General features: G+C 53.5%; 1 protein-coding gene and 1 long non-coding RNA gene across 8 annotated transcripts; one reads left to right on the top strand and one right to left on the bottom strand.

Annotated features, from left to right (window-relative positions):
* The first annotated feature begins 18 nt into the window (after positions 1 to 18).
* Positions 19 to 9,385, top strand: LOC132678181 (uncharacterized). Of its 7 annotated transcripts, none has more exons than XR_013554311.2 (6): positions 19 to 291; positions 1,316 to 3,174; positions 3,690 to 3,868; positions 4,940 to 5,144; positions 5,562 to 5,672; positions 9,106 to 9,385. It is a non-coding gene; the product is annotated as an uncharacterized LOC132678181 (long non-coding RNA). The 7 variants fall into 7 exon arrangements; XR_013554310.2 differs by lacking the exon at positions 19 to 291 and adding an exon at positions 317 to 499; XR_014136276.1 differs by lacking the exon at positions 19 to 291 and having other exon boundaries at positions 705 to 1,929; positions 2,185 to 3,174.
* On the bottom strand, positions 8,991 to 16,084 carry MRPL4 (mitochondrial ribosomal protein L4). Its single transcript, XM_060630197.3, has 9 exons — positions 15,746 to 16,084; positions 15,594 to 15,660; positions 15,357 to 15,507; positions 13,407 to 13,458; positions 12,346 to 12,463; positions 11,357 to 11,463; positions 11,150 to 11,259; positions 10,995 to 11,071; positions 8,991 to 9,858 (listed from the first exon to the last, which is right to left on the bottom strand). Exons 1-9 carry the CDS (start codon positions 15,800 to 15,802, stop codon positions 9,713 to 9,715), a joined length of 885 nt encoding a protein of 294 aa, XP_060486180.1. The 5' UTR covers positions 15,803 to 16,084; the 3' UTR covers positions 8,991 to 9,712.
* Between the last annotated feature and the right edge of the window lie 7,194 nt (positions 16,085 to 23,278).

The following is a 23,278-nucleotide window of genomic DNA, read 5'->3' as shown; positions in this document are numbered from 1 at the left end:
CTAAGCGCTCTACCTGGACGGTAGGGACTGTTATTGTGCCCATTCCACAGAGGGGTAAACCGAGCCTCCGAGCGGCGAGGAGGTTCGAACTCGTCTGACTCTCCAGCGCACGCAGGCCTCCTTAACCGAGTGGACGATCCCTCTTTAGGGTGGGGACCCAGGAATGTCTTCGGGGCACTCTCTATCAAGGGTGCCCCTCCCCCAAGGGGCAAGCCCTTGCTCAGCTGACAGATTTCCCAAGAAGCGGCAGGAGCAAGCCTGGGCACATGCAAGGGTCCGCGAAACCATGGGGTGGGACTCGAGGCGTCATCATGTCCGGGGCCCTGCATCGCCCCCCCCCCCCCCCGCCCGCGGCCGCTGCCGCCCCCGCGTCCGCGCTTCTCCTTTCTGCCTCCGCCGCGGGGGCGTCTTTACAGCCTCCAGAAAAAGGAAGGAAGCCGCGTGGTCCTGACGCGCCGAGGTCCCCGCTGCCGTCCCCAGGCCCCTCGGGGAAACTGAGGTAGCACACCTTGAATGGAGAGGGGGCGCTCGGACCCTTCCTTTCCACAGGGAAACAACTCCTACGCCCCGAAGTGGGGCGAGGAGAGGAGGCGGTCAAACTCCAAGCGCTGCACCTGGCTCTTGAAACTTGAACTCTGGGCGCCAGAGGTAAATTGTGCGGATATTTGCTGGGGCTAGTTCCATTAGGAAGGGGCGTAGGGGGAGGGATTGTGGCTATAGACCGCCGCCGCGCCCCCCACCCCAAGGCCACGGCCTAAGCGTGTGACCCCAGGGCTTGTCATCTACCACGTCGAGGCTGGGGGCCCTGGGGTCTCCCAGCGCTTAGCCACGCCGCCTAAGACTTCCTGTTGTGGGATGCGCGCCGCGTCGCCATGGAGACCTCTGAGGGGCCAGGGAGGTCGCGCAGCAGAAGGGGAAGGGAGGGAGCCCAGGGGACGTTCGAGCCCTTCCTTCGGAGGATAGGGCTTCGAGTCACTTTTCAGCTGGAAAAGCATCCCTTCTCCTGCCCCGATGATTCCTAAGGGATTTCCACGGGGATCTTCCTACGCGGGGTGTGGTGGGTGCTGAAATCCCTCCCCGAACTGCCTGGGCAAAGGTGCAGGGTAGGACCAGGGACGCCCCAAGCCTCGAAGGGACTGGGAAAATCCTGTGCGGGAGGGAGAGGGGGGGGTTATTTTCCGGCGGATTTTTCTCGGGCTTTCCGCAATGGGTCTCTGGACTTTGGTCCACAGTGCGCGGGCGGCGAGCTCCCCCGCGCGGCCCAAGTCTTCCTTGCAGCCATAAAAGCGCGGTTCTTTCGGATCTCTCCCGACAGGCCCTGCGGTGTTCAGTGGGTGCCTGCTGTGATAGGAATCCTTCCAAGAGCTGGCGACAGGGCAGTGATGAGGAAAGACAAACATTTCGTCATTGTGCAGAGATGGTTTCAACGGCGGGGGAGCGATAAGAAACAAAAATAAAATATATGGGGTGAGTGTTGGTGATTAGTGCTGAGAGGAAATAGAATAGGAGGGATAGGGAATGTGAGGGTTAATGAACTTTTAAGTAGAGTACTCTGGGAAAGACTGAGAAGGCGACATTTGAGCAAAGACACGGGGAAGTGAGGAGGCTCCTGTGACAATATCAGAGAGGGAAGGTACCAGACAGAGAGTGCTGAATGTGCAAAGGCCCTGAGGTAGGGACAGCCTGGAGGCCCATATGACTGGAGTGCAGTAAGGAAGGGAGGAGGAAATGAGGGCAGGGAGGAGATGGTGCCCGGCATGCTTGTCAGTCTGCAGAGGACTTTGGCTTTTCTTCCCAGTGAGGTGGGAGCCATGGAGGAGGGACAGCCCCAGCTCCAGTGTTTGCAGGCACCCTCCTGAGACAGCAGGAGCTATGTCCCAGGGCCAGGAAGGACAGGAGGCCAGAGAGGAGGTGACTACTTTAGTCGAAGTGGGTAATGATGGGTCCTTGCTCTGGGCAGTGCCATCAGAGAAGTGATCTGACATCCCTTTTGGTGGCAAGGTCAACTGTGCTTGCTGGGACATGAGGACAGAGCGGAGTTAAGAATGACTTCTTGGTTCTGGCCTGGTCCCCTGGGAAGACGGAGAGCCATTTCCTGAGATGAAGATGGGGTGGTAATGGGGGCCAGGTTAGCGAGAGGAGCATCCACCTCCTGGTCTCACATTTCCTTTGTGTTTCCTCTAGGAAAAGAAAAGTGGAGGCTCCCCAGCCCTTCGCTGAAGTTGCCAGGAAGGGCAAGGCTTCCTCCCGGGTGCCAGGCAGTCTTGGGCAGTCCAGTGAGTGGACCCACTACAGACTAGAGGCCGCGGGCTCATGTCCCGCTTTGTGGCCTGGCCCCTGCTCTCCCTTCACTCTGAGCTGTGGCGTGGCCACCCCGCCCTTCCTGGCAGCTTCAGTGAATTTCTTTTGTCCCCGAGCATTCTGAACATGCTGTTCCTCTAGCCCAGAATTTCCTTCCCACCGCTTTTACAGGAGGTTCTCAGAGCATTTCATCCACAAGGTTGTGACAGAAGGAGGAGCAGATTGGGGTTTGGATCCAGGCTCTGACAACTTAGCGGCTGTTTTAGTGGACGTTCTCCCCAAAAGCAGCCCCTGGAACCAAACTTGGTGTTCTGGCAGTTTATACCTGGGATGGGGGTTTGGGGGGGAGTCGGGGAAGGCAACCAGGAAAGCTGTGGGTTAGTATGGAGACCTCCTTTGGGGGCCACTGTGGTTCAGTCTCACTGAGGGACCCCTTGGAGATGGGCGGACTTTTTACGCCAATCCTGTGCCTCGCTGGGTCTAAGCTCCTCCAGGAATGTCAGCTCCCTAATACTTCATTACTCCATATGTACATTTCTATTCACTTATTTAAACAGTTTTTGGTCACCGTGCTGTCCATCGCATCCCAGGACCTATTTACCTTGTAACCGGAAGTTTGTACCCTTTGACCCGCTTCACCCATTTCCCCCACCCCCTGCCTCTGGCAACCACCAATCTGTTCTGTATGTAAATTCAGGTGTTTCTTTTGTTTTGCTTTAAAGTTGATTTATTTATTTTGAGAGAGAGGGCGGGGCGTAGAGAAAGAATTCCAGGCAGGCTCCACACTGAGAACAGAGCCCGATGCAGGATCACACAAAGCACGAGATCCTGGCCAGAGCTGAAATGGGACGCTTAACCAGCTGAGCCACACAGGTACTCCTCAAGTGGTTTGTTTTTGTTGTTGTTTTTAAGATTCCACATATAAGTGAGGTCATGCAGTATTTGTCATTCTCTAACCTGTCTCACTTAGCGTAATGACCTCAAGGTCCATCTGTGACGTAGCAAATGGCAAGATTTCCTTCTTTTTATGGACGAATAGTATTCGTTGTGTATATGTGTGTGTTTACACTTATATGTATACGCATATACACGCATACTACGTGTCAATTATATATGTGTATACGTATTTATGTGTGTGTGCGTATGTATATAGTATATATCTATATACCTATATCTATCTATATTTATCCGTTCATACATTGATGGACATTTAGGTTGTTTCCATGTCTTGGGTATGGTAAATAATGCTGTTTCAACATGGGGGTGTAGATATCTTTTCAAGATACTGATTTTGTTTCCTTCAGATAAATATCCAGAAGTAAAATGGGTGGATCATACGGTTGTACTATTTTTTTTAAATTTAATATTTATTTATTTTCGAGAGAGAGAGAGAGAGAGAGAGAGCGAGTGTGAGCTGGCAGAGAGAGGGAGACACAGAATCCGAAGCAGACTCCAGGCTCTGAGCTGTCAGCACAGAGCCCGACACGGAGCTCGCACCCACAAGCCATGAGATCATGACCTGAGCCGAAGTCGGACGCGAGAACGACTGAGCCACCCAGACACCCCGGTAGTACTATTTTTAATTTTGGGGGAAACCCACAATACTAGTTTTCAAAGTGGCTATACCAATTTATATTTATATGCTGTGTGTGTGTGTGTGTGTGTGTGTGTGTGTGTGTGTATATATATATATATATATATATATATTTGAGACAAATTCACAATACAAAACTTACTTTTAGCCCTTTAAAAATTTTCCTGTGTATTCACAATCTTGTACAACCAGTATATGATTCTGGAATATTTCCATCACCATCCCAAAAAACCTGGTACCTCCCAATCCTCTCTCCTCTCAGCCCCTGGCAACCACTAATCTGCTGTCTCTATGGGCTTGCACATTCTGGACATTTCCTATAAGTGGAATCACACACTACGTGGCCTTTTGTGTTTGGACTCTTTCCCTTAGCATAATGTTCGTGATGTTTAGCATAACGTTTCGTCCATGTTGTAGCATGTATTGATACGTTTTCCTTTTTTTAAATTTAAATTTAAATTTTTTTATTAAGTGGGCTCCATACCCACTTAAGAGTCGGACTCAACCAACTGAGCCCCCCAGGCGCCTCTATACTGAATTTCTTTTTAGGGCTGGATAATATTGCATTGTATGGAGATAGGACCTTTGCTTTATTCATTCACCAGCTGATGGACATTTGGGTTGTTTCTCCCTTTTGGCTACCCTGAATCATGCTGCAATGCACGTTCATGTGCAAGTGTTGGTATGAAAATTTTTTCAGTCCTTTCGGGAATATACTTAGATGTGCAATTGCTGGGGGGGAGCGCCTGGGTGGCTCGGACGGTTGAGGGTCTGACTTTGGCTCAGGTCATGATCTCGCGGTTTGTGAGTTCGAGCCCTGCGTCGGGCTCTGTGCTGACAGCCCGGAGCCCGGAGCCTGCTTCGGATTCTGTGTCTCCCTCTCTCTCTGCCCCATCCCTGCTCATGCTCTGTCTCTCTGTCTCTGTCTCTCAAAAATAAATAAACGTTAAAAAAATTTTTTTAGAATTCTATTTTCTGCACATCCTCATTGATACTATTGTCTGTTTTTAATTTTTTTTTTTACATTTTATTTATTTTTGAGAGAGAGAGAGAGCACAAGTGGGGGAGAGGCAGAGAGAGAAGGAGACACAGAATCTGAAGCAGGCTCCAGGCTCTGAGCTGGCAGCACAGAGTCCGACGGGGGGCCTGAACCCACAAACCACGAGATCGTGACCTGAGCCAAAGTGGGACGCTCAACTGACTGAGCCACCCAGGCACAGAAGGCTTTTTAAAGCTCCACTGGCATCCAGTAACTGGCATTTTAGGGATTCCTGTATTTTGCCCCTATTTTCTGTTTTATGATTACTGTTATTATTGCCATCCTAATGGGGTAGGGGGAAGTGATATATCATTGTGGGTCCCCAGTGCTTCTGACCTGCCCAGCAGACAAGCCCACCATGGTCCTACGGCACTGACGGTTGGGGGGAGTGCGTGGGACAGCAGGTGTCAAGGGTTGTGGTCAGGATGCTGACAGCCCCTGTCATAAGCTGTGACCTTGAGCAAGCCCCTTCCCCTGGTTGCGCCTTGATGGCCTCAGCTGTAGAATGGGATGGTAACCCGAACCTCAAAGGGCGGCCATGGGGTTCCGCTAACACAGTGTGGATGCAGCGCCTGACGAGCACAGAGCCAGAACGGGTAGTAGCAGTCGCTGTGTCTGTTTCATTAGGACTCAGCTCTGAGAATCTCGCCTCCAACTTCCCAGGCAGAAATACACATTTCCTCTGTGTTGCCACCGATCTGGTCGATACATCACATTTCGTCCTCGCAGCCCTAGCTGGTAAGGCAGAAATTCATGTTGTTGACATCTCAGTCAAAACACAACTTCGCTTCCTCTTTAGCCCCTTTATTCTGTGGTGGAACCTTGCCCCACCCCCTGGCTGAGAATTCTGCCCGGGACTCAGGCTCAGGTCGGTGGCATAGTCACATCTCTGAACTTGGCTCAACGTTGGATGGGAGCCCTCTCCAGGCTGGAGGCCTCGGTGGGGGGGGAAAAGGGTCTGGTCTCTCTGCCGTCGACTCTTCTGTCTGCCTCTCCCCTTCTCACTAGCCTTTGGATCCCTCCTGCTCGGGTGGGGACATGGCAGCTGGAGGCTTCGCCCTCTTTGGATGACCCAGCAGTGCTTTAACTTTAATCCACTCCTGGTGGATTGGTGGGTATGTGTTTGGGAGGAGGTGCTCTGAGGCTTTCTTTCCTAGACACCCTTTCACTGGAGTGGGGACATCTTTGGTCTGGTTGTGGCCCTTCCCTCATCCCCACCCAGTGGGCCTCCGTGCCGACCCCCAATAAGTAGACACCCTAAATCCACCATCAAAGCTGCCTGCCTTTCTCCCCTGTGTTTCCGAGGAGTCTGATCCCAGCCCCAGTGGCTCGATTTTGCTTTCAGTTTGTTTGTTTGTTTGTTTGTTTGTTTGTTTCTTTCTTTCTTTCTTTCTTTCCTTCCTTCCTTCCTTCCTCCTCCCTTCCTTCCTTTCTTTCTTTCTTTCTTTCTTTTCTTTCTTTCTTCCTCTTATGTTTATTTTTGAGAGAGAGCGTGCATGTGTGTGTGAGCTGGGGAGGGGCAGAGGGAGGAAGACAGAGGATCCAAAGTGGGACTTCACGCTGACAGCAAGAGCCCGACACAGGGCTTGAACTCATGAACGTGTAGCTCATGACCTGAGCTGAAGTTGGACGCTTAACCAAGTGAGCCCCCCAGGCGCCCCCATCTCTCTCTCTCTTTTAATGTTTATTAGTTTTATTTATTTTTGAGAGAGAGAGAGCAGGGGAGGGGCAGAGAGAGAAAGGGAGAGAAAGAATCCTAAGCAGGTTCTGTGCTGTCAGTACAGAGCCCCATGTAGGGCTCGATCCCACAACGCTGGGATCGTGACCTGAGCCAAAATCAAGAGTTGGAGGTTCAAATGACTGAGTCACCCAGGCGCCCCCGTCTCTCTCTTTTCAGAAAGGCTTATTATAGAGAATTTCAAACACAGGCAATCATGGGTCCAACTGTCTCTCCTTCCTGCAAGGAAGAAGAAAAAAAAAAGCACTAATCCTCAGTATCTGGGAATGATTAAGATGAGGTTGGGGTGGGGGGTGGCGGAACGGACTCAACATGACTGGCGTCCTTATAAAAGGGAGGAATCTAAGGCGTCTGGGTGGCTCAGTCGGTTAAGCATCCGACTTCAGCTCAGGTCGTGAATTCACAGTTCAAGGGTTCGAGCCCCACACTGGGCTCTCTGATGTCAGCACTGAGCTTTGGATCCACCCTCCCCTGCTCGTGCACATTAAGTAAACATTAAAAAAACGGGGGAGGGGGGGGTGGTGCCCAGGGGCACCTGAGTGTCTCAGTTAAGTGTCTGACTCTTGGCTTTGGCTCAAGTCGTGATCTCACGGTTCATGAATTCGAGCCCCACGTCGGGGTCCACACTGACAGTGCAAAGCCTGCTTGGGATTCTCTCTCCCTCTCTCTCTGTTCCCCCCCCCCCATATAAATACATAAACAAAATAAATAAACTAAAAAGGAGAAACCTGGACACATACACAGAGACATTGCCATTCGAAGATGAGGGCAGACCTTGGAATGACTACCAGCCATGTAACGTCAAGGTTTGCCAGCAGATGCCCAGAAGCCAGGGGAAGGAAGAGGTTGGGACAGACTCTCCCTCACAGCCTCAGAAGGAATCAACCCTGCTGACACCTTGATCTTAGATTCCTAGCTTCTAGAACCATGAGACAGTACATTTCTGTTGTTTCACCTCCCCCAGGCTGTGGTACTTGGTTAAGACAGCGCTGGAAAACTAATGTGTACATATTCATACTGCCTCCTGATTATTGGAAAGTGCATTTTAGTTATCGGATTTTCTGTTTGTTTTTTTTTTTCCTTTTTTTAATGTTTAGTTTCGCGAGAGAGACAGAGCACGAGCAGGGAAGGGGCAGAGAAAGCGAGAGGGAGACACAGAATCCGAAACAGGCTCCAGGCTCCAGGCTCTAGGCTCTGAGCTGTCAGCACAGAGCCCAGGCGCCCCAACCAGGTCGTTTTCCTAATGCCTTTTTCCATCCTTGGTCTGGCTGGGGTTTCCGGTATGGCGGGACAGGTTCTGACCCTTCTTTTCACAGTCTATGTGGGCAGAGGTTGGCCTTGCTGTTGCCTGACCGCTGTAAGGTAGATAACTCCACAGCCTTACTTGTAGCTAGAAAGATCGAGAGTAGTCTGAGCACCGTCAGAACAGCTGGGTCTTACTCGAAGCCTCGTGTCCCCGCGTGGCCGGCCAGACGCGCAGGGAGAGGTAGGTTAACAGTTTGGCTTTGGCCCAAGCCATGTTTTCCCACACGCCCTCTGCACCCCTTCTTACTACTGGCTCCAAGTGGCTTTTTTACTTAGTCAAATCTGGTGCTTTAAGGGATCAAAGTTTGTATCCGCAGAGGATTTTCAAAGAATGTGTTATGAGCTCTGAAGGCACTCCCTAGAGAGGCATTCCAGAGATGTTTTTGGCCAGGGGCAGCCCAGCCCATGGGTGGTCACTGCGGCCACCTGGCCTGGCCGGGCCTACATCCACAGGTGGCAGTTCTGGAGAACTTTAAAGAGATTGACCACATCGCAGTCTGTGTTAGGACTGTTTTTAAAGATTAACTAGGGGAGCAAACAGCAGACTCAAGAGTTAGGATACTGGTTTGGGGGGCGGGGCGCTTGGGTGGCTCAGTCTGTTAACTGTCCAACTCAGGTCATGATCTCACCGTTCGTGGGCTCGAGCCCCGCGTTGGGCTCTGTGCTGACAGCTTGGAGCCCGGAGGCTGCTTCGGATTCTGTGTCTCTCTTTCTCTGCCCCTTACCCGCTTGCGCACTCTCTCATGACAATAAGTAAACATTAAAAAAAAGGGGGGGTGGGTGCCTGGATGGCTCAGTTGGTTAAGTGTTTGACTCCTGGTTACTGCTCAGGTCATGATCTCGTGGTTTGTGGGTTCGAGCCCCGCACTGGGCTGTACGCGGAGTGTGGAGCCTGCTTCAGATTCTCTCTCTCTGCCCCTTCCCTGCTCGTGGTTTCTCTCTCAAAGTAAGGAAATAAACCTTAAAAAAAATTTTTTTTTTAAATAGAAGAGAAAAAAGCATTAGGATACTGGTTTGGTGTTTTTAAAAAAACGTGTTTATTCACTCATTTATAGACCACATGGATTCAGACTCTGCTTAGGGGAAATCATTATGACGACAGCTCAGGTCTGCACTTCCCATTTTTAGATCCGGTTTTTAGACTCAAACCCACTGCTTGGCATGAAGGACCATGACCAATGGCACCACAAACCCCATCAGGGACGCGAATTCTTGGTGCCAGTGCTTGGGAATGGGGACGCACCAGGAGCAGGCTCCTAATGACAGCAGTGCCCCTGGTTCCTCGAGTCTGAGTCGCCCTGGGAAAGTTGACTGTGTTACTATCGACAGCCCTGAGGTTGTCCCCGGGAGAGGTACCCAGCAGCGCCTAGCACTCCGGAAAGAGCTTGACTTGCCATGTGGAGTTATTTACAAAATGACAATGCGCTGTTCTGTTTCTCTCCTTTGATTAAAAAATAAAATTGTCCTTAAAAATGAAAGAGAAAATGGGGGCCAAAGTTCAGTCGGGCTCTCTGCCAAGTCGCCTCTTCCTGGTAGTGACACCGCTCAGCCACTCTGTGTGGCCTTCAGCTTCCTACTGGGATGGGGGGGTTGGGGCGGTGCGGCTCTGCCCTCACGAGGTGGGCACAAGGCTCCCAGGCCCGCCGGCGGCTCGGCCCGGCTCAGAGCAGGCGCCCGCGTGGAGCGGTCCAGGGAGAGGGCGGCCGATGGGCCCCGAGGTGCACGGGGTCACGGCTCAGGGGAAGTCCCGGTAGGGCAGGCGGAGGGGGTAGAGGGGCGTGTAGCGGGAGTCATGCCAGAGCAGCTTCTCCTCCAGGAAGGCGACCGTCTGCAGGGTCAGGACCAGCGTCTGGTGTTTGAGCATGCTGTGCACGTTCAGGCCTGGGGGGCAGGGGGAGAGGTGCAGTAGAGGCTGGGCTGCCCTACCCCACCGGGGCCCCTTTCCCTCCCGTATTCCCCTACTATAGAGGCACCATGGTCTGGCGTGGGGTCACGAATCTTGCAGTCTAGCTGCTCACTGATGGCTAGACCCCGGGCAAGGGACTGTCCTCAGCCCAACTTGTCATCGAGAGCCTCCCGCGTGCCTGGCCCTGCCCTGCGCTCGGGCTGTGATTCCCACCTCGTGCTGGGAGGCACTGACCATAACCACAGCAGATGTGTAAACAATGTACTGCGGGAGGCCTGTGCGCCCGCGGTTAGTCGGGAGGTGGAGGGGGTGGGGTGGGGATGGCCAGGGCAGGGAGAGGATGGGGCAAGTCGTGCGGGATCCTGTGGGCCTCGGGAAGAACTTAAGCTTTGACCCAGAGGGAGGTGGGACCGGGAGAGGGCTGGGGGCAGAGGCGGGAGGAGCTGGACTCAGGTCGCACGGGCGCCCTCTGGTGGCCGCAGGGGAGAACAGAGTGCGGAACGGAGCAGGAACCCGGGACCAGGGCAGAGGTGACCCCGCCGGTCCAGGAGGGAGATGGGGGTGCTGGGTGGAAAGAAGTGGTCGAATTCTGGATATGTTTAAACTCAGAGCTGACAGGGGGAGGTAGCAGGGACGGGAGCAGAGGGTGACGGCATGCTCTGTGGCCTGAGCCACGGGAAGGAAGGAGTTCTCGTGCCAAGGTGCCTATGAGACCCCCACCCCCGACCCCGGAAGCAGCTGTAGGGGAGGCAGCCAGACCTCAATCAGGACACCAAGAGAGAGCTCTCGGGGCCGAGTCAAGGTAGTGACGGGTGGGATGGATCCCACCTCTCAGCCTCTCTGACTAAGGAGCCAGATGAGCAGAGCCGGCAGCCCTCACGCTTACTCTGTGCCGAGCACTGAGGCCCGAGCCGGGACAGACGCAACCTCAGAGCCTTTCCTTAAGGATGCCATTTTCCCGATGCTCCGTTTGGGCAAGCTGAGGGCTGGCTGGGGGAGGGTGGCCACTGCCCAAGGCCACTCAGCTGCTGAGTGAGTGGCAGGTATAGAACTTGAACTGGCCCGTGGACTCTTGGGGGCCTAGGGGGGAGAACCAGGGCCCTCTGCTCACCGACGGCCGGGATCAGGTTGAAGGTCTTGAGCCCGGAGGTGGCGGCCACGGCGTTCTGAGGCATGTCCTCGTGTGCTCTGAAACGGAGGCCAGAAGGTGAGCGCGGCAGAGGACAGCACCCAGCACCCCCACCCCCGCTCTCCCCGCACCCTCACACGTCCACCAGGAGCACGGAGTCCCCCCAGTGGCGGTAGCGGGCCAGCTCTGTCAGGTACTGGGGGTCCGAGGTGGGCAGCTCCAGGGAGTCCACGATGTGCAGGTAATCCTGTTAGGAAGAAAGGGCAGTCTGAGCCCCCCACGCCTCAGCCCCCACAGCCCACACCCTAGGATCCCCGCGGCCCCTGGCGGGATCGGGCCCGTACCTGGGCCAGCTTGACAGTCAGAGCCACCTTGAGGCCCTGCACCCGCACTTTCATGGGCAGCATGTAGTAGTAGCTCGTGGGGCCCCGGGGGCCGTGGGCAATGCCTCCTGCAGAGACAGAGGTGTGCGAACAGGTGAGGACCCCCGCTGGGCTTGGGGGCAGAAATCGGTCACGGTGGCTGGTGTAGGGAGGCTGCCCGCAGGCAAACGGAACCGGCAAAGAGGACAGGGCCTCGGGTAGAGATGGGGAGGGGATGTTGGATTGAGGATCACCTGGGACAGGTGACTGTGCCTCACTGGGCCTCGATTTCCTCAGCTGTCAAACCCTGAGTGAGGATCCTCTTCCGGGCCCTGGGAGTGCGGCAGGGAACAAGATGGACAGGAGCCCTGCCCTCGTGTCATTCATATTCAGACACAGGCTCAACGGCAGAGGGAATCGGGGCTCTCTTTTCGGAGCAGCATGAGGAGTTGCTGGGGGTCGGGGGCCCAGAGGAGGTCAGGGAGGGCTTCCTGGGGGAGGCACAGCCCAAACACATCATAAGGATGAGAGGCATTGGCCATGGGAGGTGAGAGAGGACACGGAATCAGCTGTGTCTGGTCAGAGAGGATGTGGAGGGACAAGGGGGGGTCTGCAGGCACCCGTGCCTGGAATGCCAAGGTAGGGAGCTCAGACTTCCCACAAAGGCTACAGGGACTGGGAGGTTTGGGAAGAGCACCCTGGGTGCTGTGTGAAGTGTGGGCCACGAGAAGTGAGACGGGAGTTAGGGCCAAAAGGGGCTGTGGCCATAGTCTGATGAGAGACGCTAAGGCCAGAGCTGGGGAGGGCTGGGAAGGTGGACTCTCAGGTCTCTGATCCGCACATGGGCAGTGAAGTCCGTGGGCCTGAGTCCTGCTGCCCCTGCCCAGGTAGAAGGAATGGGACTGATGAGATATCACCCCAGATGTGTGCGCAGAATCACCCAGGGCCCCTCCCCTCCCTGCCCCGCTCACCTCCTCGCCAGATCGGGGAGCGGATGCTGCCATGCCTAGAACGCCCACTGCCCTTCTGTGGCCAGGGCTTCCGGCCCCCACCCTTCACCTCGGCCCTAGTCTTGGTCTTGGCGTAGCTCTGTGGGCACAAAGGGAGGAGAGGGTCAGGTTCCCGAGGCAGACACTGTCGCGGCTTAAAGGCACCAGGCCTGGGAATACAGCAGCGAGCCGGGCAGACTGGGGCTGCCGCTGGGGAGCCCGGCAGGAGGCACAGAGATTAGGGGGCCGGGACAAGCACACAGCACTTCGGGAGGGAGTGAAGGATAAAGAAATCAAGAGTTCCCTCATCCACTCCAGAATGTCAGCAGGCTCTCTGCTGCCTGGCACACAGCAGGCGCTCAGTAGTTTTTGAATGATTTCAATGTGGTGGCAACTGAAAGGAAGGTGTGGCATAGGGAAAGGTGTGTGCAGAGGCTCGAGAAAATCAGGGAGAGGTATGGGGTGAGGGATTTCCAATGCCAGGCTGCAGACCTCATTTCTAGGACCAGGGTGGACCAGGGAGGAGGACTCACTAGATTTCTGAGATAAGCAGAAGGGAAACAAAGAGATCCTGATTGATAACAAACGGCTTCTTCAATGCACTTGGCAAAAACTCCAAATTATTCACCATCGCTCCTGCTGACCTCTGTGACCACACGAGGCTGCCTTCTGTCCCTGCCGCAGGACTTTTGCATGTGCCGCTCCCGTTAGCGCCACTGCCCCCCTTTACCTACTTAACACCTACTACGCACCCGAGGTTAAATGTCTCTTCCTCTGGGACGTCTTCCCTAATCATGTATTTACAGGCATGACTACTCGACTCAAGTTCACCTCTCCGACCAGACTACGAGTTTCGCGATAGAGATCGTGCCTGTCTTGTCCACCAGCACAGTGTCTCATCTAATGCACAATGGGTGTTCAGAAAACACCTGGCAAGTAACCCATCGGTGAATGGTTCAGGAGAGAAGAGAAGGCCTGAGCCTAGCAGTCCAGGAGCTTCCCTCGGCCTCCCTCCCCCAGCCTCACCCCACCCGGGGACTCACAATTCTCTTGAAGTTCTTCTGCCAGATGGCAACCTGGTGCAAGATATCCATCCTGTGGAGAACGAACAGGATGTGAAAGGCCCCCCTCCAACTGATGTCCTCGCCACCTCACGAGATGCAAACAGGGGCTCCTCCCTTCCAGTGCCAGGGCCCTGTGTGATCCGCCCCCCGCCCCCTCTCGCACCACCTCCAGGCCCGCTCCGTCTCCATTCTGTGAGATGGGGTCCAGCCTCCATGCCTTTGCGCTCACTGTTCCCTCTGCCTGAAACGCTCTTCCCCTGGCTGGTCCCTTCTCGGCCCCAAACAACATCTCCGAGAGGAGCCTCCTTGCTAGAAAGAGGGCCATCTCTTCCTGCCTCTCCCAGTACCTTACTCTCTTCCTAGGCTTCCAACTTACTCATTGCCACCCTCTTTATGGGCTGCTTTGCCTCTCTAGCCCTGTGACCCCATTCAGTAGACACTGGTCACAGGCGTGGTCATCACACCCCTGAAGTGTGGCCAGTGCCACGTGTTGAAATGACAATATTGTAGACGCAGCAGGTTAAAGAAAATAAATCCTTGTTTCTTCTTTTTTTTTTAAACGTGGCTACTAGCAAAATTTAAGTTATACGTGTGATTGACGTTACGTGGCTACATCGGACACGACTGCCAGCGTAGTCTGCCAGGGGTTGGCAAACTATGGCTAGTAGGCCAAATCTGGCCTGCTGCCTGTTCCTGTCAATATGTTTTACTGGAACACAACTCCACTTTTGCTTACAAACTGTCTGTGGCTGCTCTTGCGCTCCACCGCAGAGATGAGTGGTTGCCATGGGGACGTTATAGCCTACAAAGCCTAAAATATTTTCCTATCTGGCCCTTCACGGGAGAAGTTTGCTGACCCCTGCTCTAGACTGTAAACAACATTGGCAACCTTGGCGCTCATTCACTGCTGTATTCCCAACACCTAGAATGGAATCTGGCACATAGCAGATCCTTCCTAAGTATTTATAGAATAAGCAAAATATGTTGTTTTTAATTTCTTTAAATTTATTTATTTTGAGAGAGCGCACGGGGGGCGGGGGGGGGCGGGGAGAGAGGGAGAGGGAGAGAGTGAGTGAGTATCCCAAGCAGGCTCTGCCCTCTCAGCGCAGAGCCCAACTCAGGGCTCAAACTCACGAACCGTGGGATCATGACCTGAGCGGAGATCAAGAGTTGGGTGCTTCACCAACTGAGCCACCCAAGTGCCCCATGTTGTTTTAAATTTAATTTTGTCACCCTCTACTAGATGGAGACTTTGAGACTCTGGAAAAGTAGGGGGCAAACCATACCAATACCAGTAATAGTAATAAATAAACAGCACTTATTATGTGGCAGATATGATGCACTTCAGAGGTATCCTATGCTTTGGCAAGCCATAACCCAGCCCAAGGAGTCGGTCCACACACGGTTGAGATCCTGGCTCTAAATCTTACAAGCTGTGTGACGCCAAGCAAATTTCTTAACCTGTGTTCTCAGTTTTCTTATCTACAAAGCAGGAATAACTGAACCTAGGGTTGCTATGATGGTCTGCTTAACCAAACTGCAAATAGGCTATTCCAGGCACATAGAAAGGGCTTAACCATCGTCATGCTCATTTTTACAAAACTCAATTAACAGCAACGATAATCAATGTATCTATAGAACTTCTGCTGTGCCAGAATTAACTCGCTTCATCATCACAGCAAACTCCTGAGGTTTCACAGAATGGGGACACTGAAGCATAAAAGGGGAACGCAGGATTTGAACTCAGTCACTTAACTCCTCGGGGATGTTACCTCTTAGATCTCAACCTCACACAACTCTGTAGCTGGGAAAATCATCATATCCCCCTTTGGCAGGTGGAAAAACCGAGGCTCGAGCCCAGATCATCCTGATTCCTAAAGCTCCGCGTCTCATCCCTCTGGCACTCAGTTCACCATTTCACTCACTCACCTGGGCGCCGTGGAGAAAACGTCGGGGTGCAGTTCGGCCAGACCCACACGCTCCTGCTGGTAGCCCCGCAGGGACTCCACCCAGGCCTGCACCGGACGCCGGGTCGCGGGGACCGGGAGCTCGCACCTGCGCAGCACAGGCGTCTGGGGACCTGAAGCGATTGGGAGGTCAAGGGTCAGGACCGAGCTTCAGGACTCCCGGTCGCCGCCCCTCCTAGGGCGACCCTGACAACCTCACCCGCGCTAACTACTGCCTCTGGCTTCGCCACCGGGTGCACTGCCTCTTCCGCCAGCGCGTTCAGGCCCTGTAAACCGTGAACGAAAGTGAACGACGACGCCCGGAACCTCCAACCTTTGTCCTCCCATCCCGTCCCCAGTCTCGGGCCTCACCCGGCAGCCGGTGGGCCGAAGCCAGGCCCGCGCCCCGGCCCGCACTAGCTGCAGCATTGTCCCGCAGCTCCCCACGCGGAGAGGTCACGGCTCCTTCTGGGTGTGCGCGACGCCCGGCGATGACATCACGCCCGCGACACCGCCCACCTCGCTCGGCTGGGCGCTGGAAAGCTGAGTGTGCAAGAGCGAAGACGGCGGGGCCTGGCCCGGCGTGCCTCCATCTCCGCCCCAAGACTAATCCCCAAGCCCCAACTTTCACGCCTGGCCTAAAGGACCCTCTGCGACCCCTGGAAACGCGACTTGCAGCAAATAGCCGCGCCCCCTGCACACGCCCAGCTCTTTGGCGTCCCGCCCCCTAAGAGCAGGAATCCAGCCAATGAGACCTCCGCGCCGAAAGGCTCCCTCCTCGTTCAGCCAATGACCGTTAAGCCTGGCAAAGTGGCCCCGCCTATGGTTGGGCGGTTCTGGGGCAGGCTTTAAGAGAACATGACCAATAACCGCTACCCTTTTGGTGTCGGTCACGCCCTCCATGCCCCTCCGCGTCCCATGTATCTTCCTAGAATTTCTGAGGTGGTTTTGGGGTTTCCGATAACGTGCTTTTTTGTGTGTTTAAGTGCAGGGCCTTATCTCCCACAGAAAGCTGTTAGGACTGAGCCTGTGGGACCGTGCCTCTCCTCTCAGATCCCCCAGAGCAGGGGTATGTTCCCTCTCAAACCAAAGATTAGGTCTGTCTTCTCCGCCTCCTAGGCCAGGGTGCGGTCCACTGTCAGACCGCTCTCCGAAAACAGAGCGAACTGGGGAGTCCGCAGATCCTAGATTCCCTCCCTCGTTGAGCATCCTTACAACCGAAACGCAAATGTTCATTTTTAGGTTCTTGGCCACTTTCCCCGCGCGACCTCCAGAGGGCGTCACGAACCCCTCGCTTCGCTGCCTCGCCAAGTCTGAACACCCGGCTGCCAGGGTGCCCTGGACCAGGAGGGGAGCTCAGTGGCCTAGAACGTGGTCTGGGAGCCAACCTCAGTTTCCTCATCTGGAAAATGGAGAGGTCGTGAGACTTCAATGAAATGTTGAAGGCCAAGCCCTCCATGCCTTGCACAAAGTGAACACTTAAAGGGGTATTATTATTGTTATTGAAGGTAAGTTTTGTCATCAAAACAAGGCAAGAGCCAAGGCAGGGATGAGGGGGGCCCCGGAAGACTTGAATGCTGTGCTAAAGATGTGGGCGCTTTTTTTTTTTTTTTTTGCATCTGATATGTATCATCGATATTTTTGTGTAATAGCAACAAAAATTTACAATGTATTTCATTGTGTACTTTATCCCTGCTAGAATAATTGTGGATGTGACTTTAAAGCTCCACCCACCTTGTAATTGAAAAAGGTCTTTAAATCCTTCATGTTGTAGAATTTTATTCATTCATTTTATGTTTGTGTAGGTGACTCACACACCGGGTAAAGAAAATGTGAACAATTACAAGAGTATAACTAGAATGAAATGTCTCCTCCAATCTCTGACCTCTGCCCCTCCCTGTTCTCTCCCAAAAGCCGCTACTACAGCTATGTGTCTCCTCCCAGAACCAGTTTATGATTTCAAAGGCAGATTTACAAGTCTGTCCTCTGCCAGGAAGTTTGGGTTTCACGTAGCAAACGATGGAACAGTACTTAGTTGCTTAATGATTTATTAGGCACCTACTGTGTACTGTGTAGGTAAATCCAGCAGACATTAAGATACAATGCAGTGCAGAAGGCTGAAGAATCGAAACAGGGGAAGGAAAATCTACAGGGTCTGTGGAAGCCCAGAGGAAGAACTCCTCACCCCTGGGGGCAGGGATCTCAGAGGTGAATTCCCTAAAGCTGTAACCTGAGAGCTAAGGTTTGAGGGTCCATCAGGAGTTCATCCAGAGGAGAAAAGGTGTTCCAGATTGAAAAAAACAGGATTCCAAAGGCCAGGAGTGGGGAGAGAGTGGCAGGGCTCAGAGGCGGCCGGCTGGACCTTCCTGATGGCAACTCCTTCAAGTTGAACCCACTGCGGGGCCTTCACACTGTTCCTTCATCCTGGAACATACTTTTCCCAGGGCTCCACATGGCTCTATCTCTCACCTCCTTCAATTCTTTGCTCACACGTCCCCTCCTCCAAGAAGCCTGTCCTGAACACCCTATTCAAAACTGTAACCCCCACTCCTGGCCCTTATCCTGTCTTATTTTTTCCCCACCGGTATTTATCTTCTAACATCCTCTGTAATTTCCTGGGTTTTCATGCTTTTTCTCTGTCTCCTGCATTAGAATATAAACCCCCAGGACAGAAATTTTGCTCTGTAACACAGTAGGGGCTCAGGACATGTTTCTTGAGTGGATTCCTTTCCTAATCATCCTGCTGCAGGGGTCTTACCAGAAACAGAGAAAGCCCTCCCTTTGTCTCCTGGGTCTCAAGATCTCCATTCCCCCAATGCCACAGGCACATAAGGTACAAGAAAAAAAAAAAAAAAAGATCATTTACCCAATGACACTGTAGTCACATAGACACAGGTTCAAATTTAGGGGGTGTCGCTCGTTGGCTGGGTGTCCCTGGGCAACTGGTTAGCTCTTTCAGAGTTTGGTCTCCTCATTCTTATACGTGGGGTATACACAAACCCTTCTCTACAGAGCTGTGCAAAGGATCAGAGTTCTCTTTCCTTCCCTCCCTACTCCCCACAGTCTTTTTCCCACCACAGAAGGAGGCTGGAAACTCCTGCATCAAACGTCCCTCCTCTGCTCAGAACCCTCTCTCCAGGCCTCTCATTTCACTTTGAGCAAAAGCCAAACTCCTCGCTGCAGCCCACAAGGCCTTACAGGTCCTGTCCTCCCTTCCTTCCACCTTCACCCTTTATTACTCTGTGGTTTAGGCCGCAATGATCTTCTCACCAGAACCTGTCAACCTGATGCCAGCCTCAGGGCCCTTGCACTGCTGCTTCCCTCTCCTTGGACCTCTCTTCCTTAAATATCTACATGATCTCCCTCACCTCCTTCACATCTTGACTCAAATACCACCTTCTCAGGTGACATTGGGTCTAAAGTCACTGTTCCCTTCCTACCCCACATTCCTCATATGCCTTCCCAAAATTATTGTTTCTTGTATATCTTCCACATTCTAACAGATCATATCATGTTCTTCTTTGTCTTGATTTTTGCCTCTCCCCCACTCCGCCCCAACACTAGAACGTCAGCTCCTGGAGGACCAGGTCTTTATTTCTTTCACTGCTGGGCCTCATTGCCAAGAAGGGTGCCAAGCACCCGGTATGTTCTCAGTACATAGTAACGGATGGAACCAACGTGGTGTAGAGAAAGAAGTTTGCACAGGAATCCCCCACCAGCCTATTGATTGTGAGCCTTAATGAAAGAGAGGTAATGACCTTGAGACCTGCATACTGCAAGGCTCAAAGTTTGACCATTTTGGCCCAAACCTGGGTGGAGGTCAAAGGTTGATGTTTCTAGCCCACTCCTGTGGATCAAAGGCTCAATTGCAGGTGACCTCTGTCCCCAGTGGCGTGTGGCAGATGTCAGCCTTGCAGCCCAGAGAGGATCTCTGCTGGCCGTGGGCATGATAGCAATTTAGGGAGCCTACACCGGAAGCTGGAGGACCCCCCTCCCCCAAACATCTGGCCGTTCCTAGTCCCCCAGGACTGTGCAGGACTTTTCACAACGGCCGGAGGTCAAGGATGGAATATTGGGGGCAGCTGTCAGATAGGAGGTGCAGGGCATGGGTGCAGGCTTGATGACGGGGCCTGACCTCCTGGGGAGAGCTGCTCCCTCATCACTGCCAGAACATCTGCTATGTGTTCGTTTGCAGCTCAGTTTGTGGGTAATCGCCAAGCACCACGAGGAGCAGAGGGAGTCTCCCCTCGCAGCACGCCCCACCAGCCCCTGGGGATGGGCCTGATTTGCATAGACATTTCCATTGCCTTCGGTTCCCTTCAGTTGGATCCAGATGGGAAGTAGAGCAGAAAAAAAGGGGCTTGAACCCCTGGGCAGGGCACCTGCACTCTCCAGGCCTCAGTTTCCTCCTCTGTAAAATGGGACTATAATTACTCTTCCTCACATGATTTGTGTGAGCCGTAGGCCTGTGTGCCCTCAGATCATCCGTTCCCTGCTCTGCTGGGCCCCATGGCTCAGGGCTGCCCCTCGCATACGCCATCTCCTAGCCCAGTGGCTTCTGCTCAGATTTAGCCAACGGCAGGCACTGAGGGGAGATCGGAGGGCGGGAGGACGGGGGCAGGGGGACAGGGTAATTCTCCCCATCTGCTCTGGTGGCTTCTCCCACTGGACATGGCCTCCCTACCTGCTAATTTCTAAATAGTCTAACCCTTTCCCCAACTTCGGTGTCTCATCTATGTAACCAAGCCCTGTGCTAAATCCCCTCTGTCTGAGATATTTCTAGTTTCCTGTGTAGACCCTGACTGATGTAAGGCAGCCGTGAGGCATTCGTGTTTTGTTTTAAGGTACAATTTATGTGTACAGTTCTTCAAGCTCCCATAAACATATATAGTCACACAACCACTACCATAATCCACATACAGAACTGTTTCCACTGTGCCCCCCCCTTTTTTGAAGTTTATTTATTTATTTTGAGAGACGGAAAGAGGAGTGGGGGAGGGGCAGAGAGAGAGAGAGAGGAAGAGAGAGAATCCCAAACAGGCTCCCTACTGTCAGCGCAGAGCCCGATGTGGGGCTTGAACTCACCAATCACGAGATAGTGACCTGAGCCAAAACCAAGAGTCGGGCCCAGGTCCGACTAACCAATTAAGCCACCCAGGTGCCCCCCCCCCCCAACCTTTTTAAAATGTTAATTTATTTCAAGAGACAGAGAAGGGCAGGGGCAGAAAGAGAGAGGGAGAGAGAGCATCCCAGGCTTGCTCCACACTTAGTGCAGAGCCCAACGAGGGGCTTGATCTCACAAACCGTGAGATCATGACCAGAGCTGAAATCAAGAGTTGGACGCTTGAGCCACTTGGGTGGCTCAGTCGGTTAAGCCTCTGACTTCAGCTCAGGTCATGATCTCATGGCTCGTGAGTCCAAGCCCCGCATCAGGCTTTGTGCTGACAGCTCAGAGCCTGGAGCCTGTTTCGGGTTCTGTGTCTCCGTCTGTCTCCGCCCCTTCCCTGCTCATGCTCATGCTCTGTCTCTCTCTCTCTCAGAAATAAATAAACATTTAAAAAAATTAAATTAAATTAAACAAAAACAAACAAAAGAACTGACTGAGCCACCCCAGGGACCCCTCCACTGTGCCCTTTCAGGCCGTCCCCAGCTCCTGCCGGCCAAGAGTCTGTTCACCACGCCTACAGTTTGGCCTTTTCTAGAATGTCATAGAAATGGAATCATACAGTATGTGGGGTTTGGCTACTTTCCCTCCTGATAACACACTGGAGATTCATCCGTGTTGTTAATATCCTAGTTCCTCACTTTGGAAGCCAGCGGTTGCAAAGATTATATCCTTGAGTGGTCTCCCGTGTAAGTGCTATACTATGTCTGTCCATTCTCTGGTTGAGGGAGCTGCCGTGAGCTTTGGATGAGTTGATACTCGCAACGCGCTCAGGACAATAACGGGCGCATTATATATAAGTCGGCTCTTATTACTATGCTGGGGGTGGGCCTGCTGAGGAACAGACTTCTGACGCTCCCCTCTCCCCTAACCGCCTGCTTCCCTCTTCCAGAAGAGAGGGCCCCCCATCCTAGGCTGGAAGGGCCAAGACTGTATCTGCCGCGGATGCATCAGGGGTTGGCTTCCAAAGGGAACCTTCCCACCCCATCCCCGAAGCTGAGAGTGGGCCCCGAGCCTATGGGCGAGACCAGGCGGCTGCAGCCCCAGTGCCTGCCAAGATCAGCATCTGGAAAGCTTCTCTGCAGTTGGGGCCCCTTCCCCCAGCGCTGTGGTGATGACGAGAAGCTTGGGACCTGTCTCAGACACTTCTCTTCACGAAGTTCCTCCTGCCAAAAGCCAAGAGCTGGGGGTTGGGGAGGACGGTGGAGGCCCAGGGAGGCTGGAGGGATCAAGGAGAAGAATGTTCTGCATCTCACCAGCGATGGGATGTGGTCCAGAGCGGTAAGCGAGTGGTAAGCACTGCCCTTCTGTTTCCACCCACCGGGGCAGGGATGGGGGCTACTGCCTCGGAGCCAGGGCGGGGACGCAGGATGAGCAAGAGGGCAAATCCCACCACTGCTGCTTTGGTTCCGTCATCTTTAAAATGGGGAGATGAGGAAAAGGCAAAACTATGAAGGCAGTAAATGGAGGGGTTTGCCGGGAGTTAGTGGGGAGGGGGGCACGAGGAGGCCAAGCACAGAGGATTTTTAGGGCAGTGAAACTATTCTGTGCGAAACTATAACGGTGGTTACATTCACTATGCGTTCGTCTGGACCCAAGAGCGGACGCCAGTGTAAAAAAAACGTGGACCCTGGATGACCCATTGTGACAAATGGGCCACTCCGGTGGGCATACGCAAGTGGGAAGGCTGTACCTGTGTGGGGGGCAGAAGATATATGGGAAGTCTCTGTACTTTCCCCTCAGTTTTGCTGTGAACTTAAAACTATTCTAAAAACTAAGGTCTATAGGGGCGCCTGGGTGGCTCAGTCGGTTGAGCGTCCGACCTGGGCTCAGGTCATGATCTCAGCAGCTCGTGAGTTTGAGCCCCGCGTCCGGCTCTGTGCTGACAGCTCGGAGCCTGGAGCCTGGAGCCTGCTTCTGTGTCTCCTTCTCTCTGCCCCTAACCCACTCACATTCTGTCTCTGTCTCTCTCAAAAATAAACAAACATTAAAAAAAAAAAACAACTTTAAAAATAAGGTCTATTAAAAACAGTGGGATGATGGGAAGAATAATACCACCTTGCTGGAGGCGTGACGATTCGAAGCGTCGCGCCCAGCGCCGTGGTCTGTGTTGCGGGGAGCGTTAGCCATTATTGTCAGGGGCCCTGTAATTAGTGGAGGCTGGTCCAAGCTTCTTCCTTCTCCTCTCTTCCCCTGCCGAGGAGCTCCCCAAGAAAAGGGGGCCCCATTTCGCTCATTCCTCATCCCCCCCTTCTCTCATTCAGGGGCCCCTAGGCAGGGCTCCGCTTCCCCCTTGACCTCTCAGACCATCAGGAAGTCTAGACTCGCACTGCTTCCCGGTTCTCTTTCCAAAGCCATTCCCTCAGCTGACCGGCAAGACCTTGAGCTGACCCAGAAGCGGGAGGTGGGGGGTGAGGGGGAGGCGGAAATTGTCTGTTGGTGTATCTGCGTGTCCCTAGGGACATCACCTTTGTCTAGGAGCCATGATCCCCTTACAGACAGCCGGATATGTCTGTGGCCTTGATATTCCCGCCCACTGCAGGTCCCTTGGGGAGGTGTGGCAAAGTGCTGAGCCAGCCAGGGCAAGTGGGGGGGGGGGGCACTTCCTCCCCAGCCTTCAGGTCCCCACAGGGCTGAGATTTCCGCTCTGATAGCTCCCCGGTGAGGAGAGGACCCAGTTTTCTTTGTGTTTTGTACCCCGTGGGTTGAACACCTGGTTTCTAGAGGTTGTGCGAGCAACA

The sequence above is a fragment of the Panthera onca genome, chromosome A2 (genome assembly GCF_046562875.1).
Source record: "Panthera onca isolate mPanOnc1 chromosome A2, mPanOnc1 haplotype 2, whole genome shotgun sequence".
NCBI classification, from domain to species: domain Eukaryota; kingdom Metazoa; phylum Chordata; class Mammalia; order Carnivora; family Felidae; genus Panthera; species Panthera onca.
This window is presented reverse-complemented; position numbering and strand designations above follow the sequence as displayed.

Bases quoted from the DNA above. Each gene is read 5' to 3' on its own strand.
- MRPL4 (XM_060630197.3), bottom strand. From the start codon at position 15,802: ATGCTGCAGCTAGTGCGGGCCGGGGCGCGGGCCTGGCTTCGGCCCACC. The intron at 11,260-11,356 runs GTACGGGCCCGA...TCTTCCTAACAG, and splicing joins TGACTGTCAAGCTGGCCCAG to GATTACCTGCACATCGTGGA. The intron at 11,072-11,149 runs GTGAGGGTGCGG...CCTCCGTTTCAG, and splicing joins TCCGTGCTCCTGGTGGACGT to AGCACACGAGGACATGCCTC.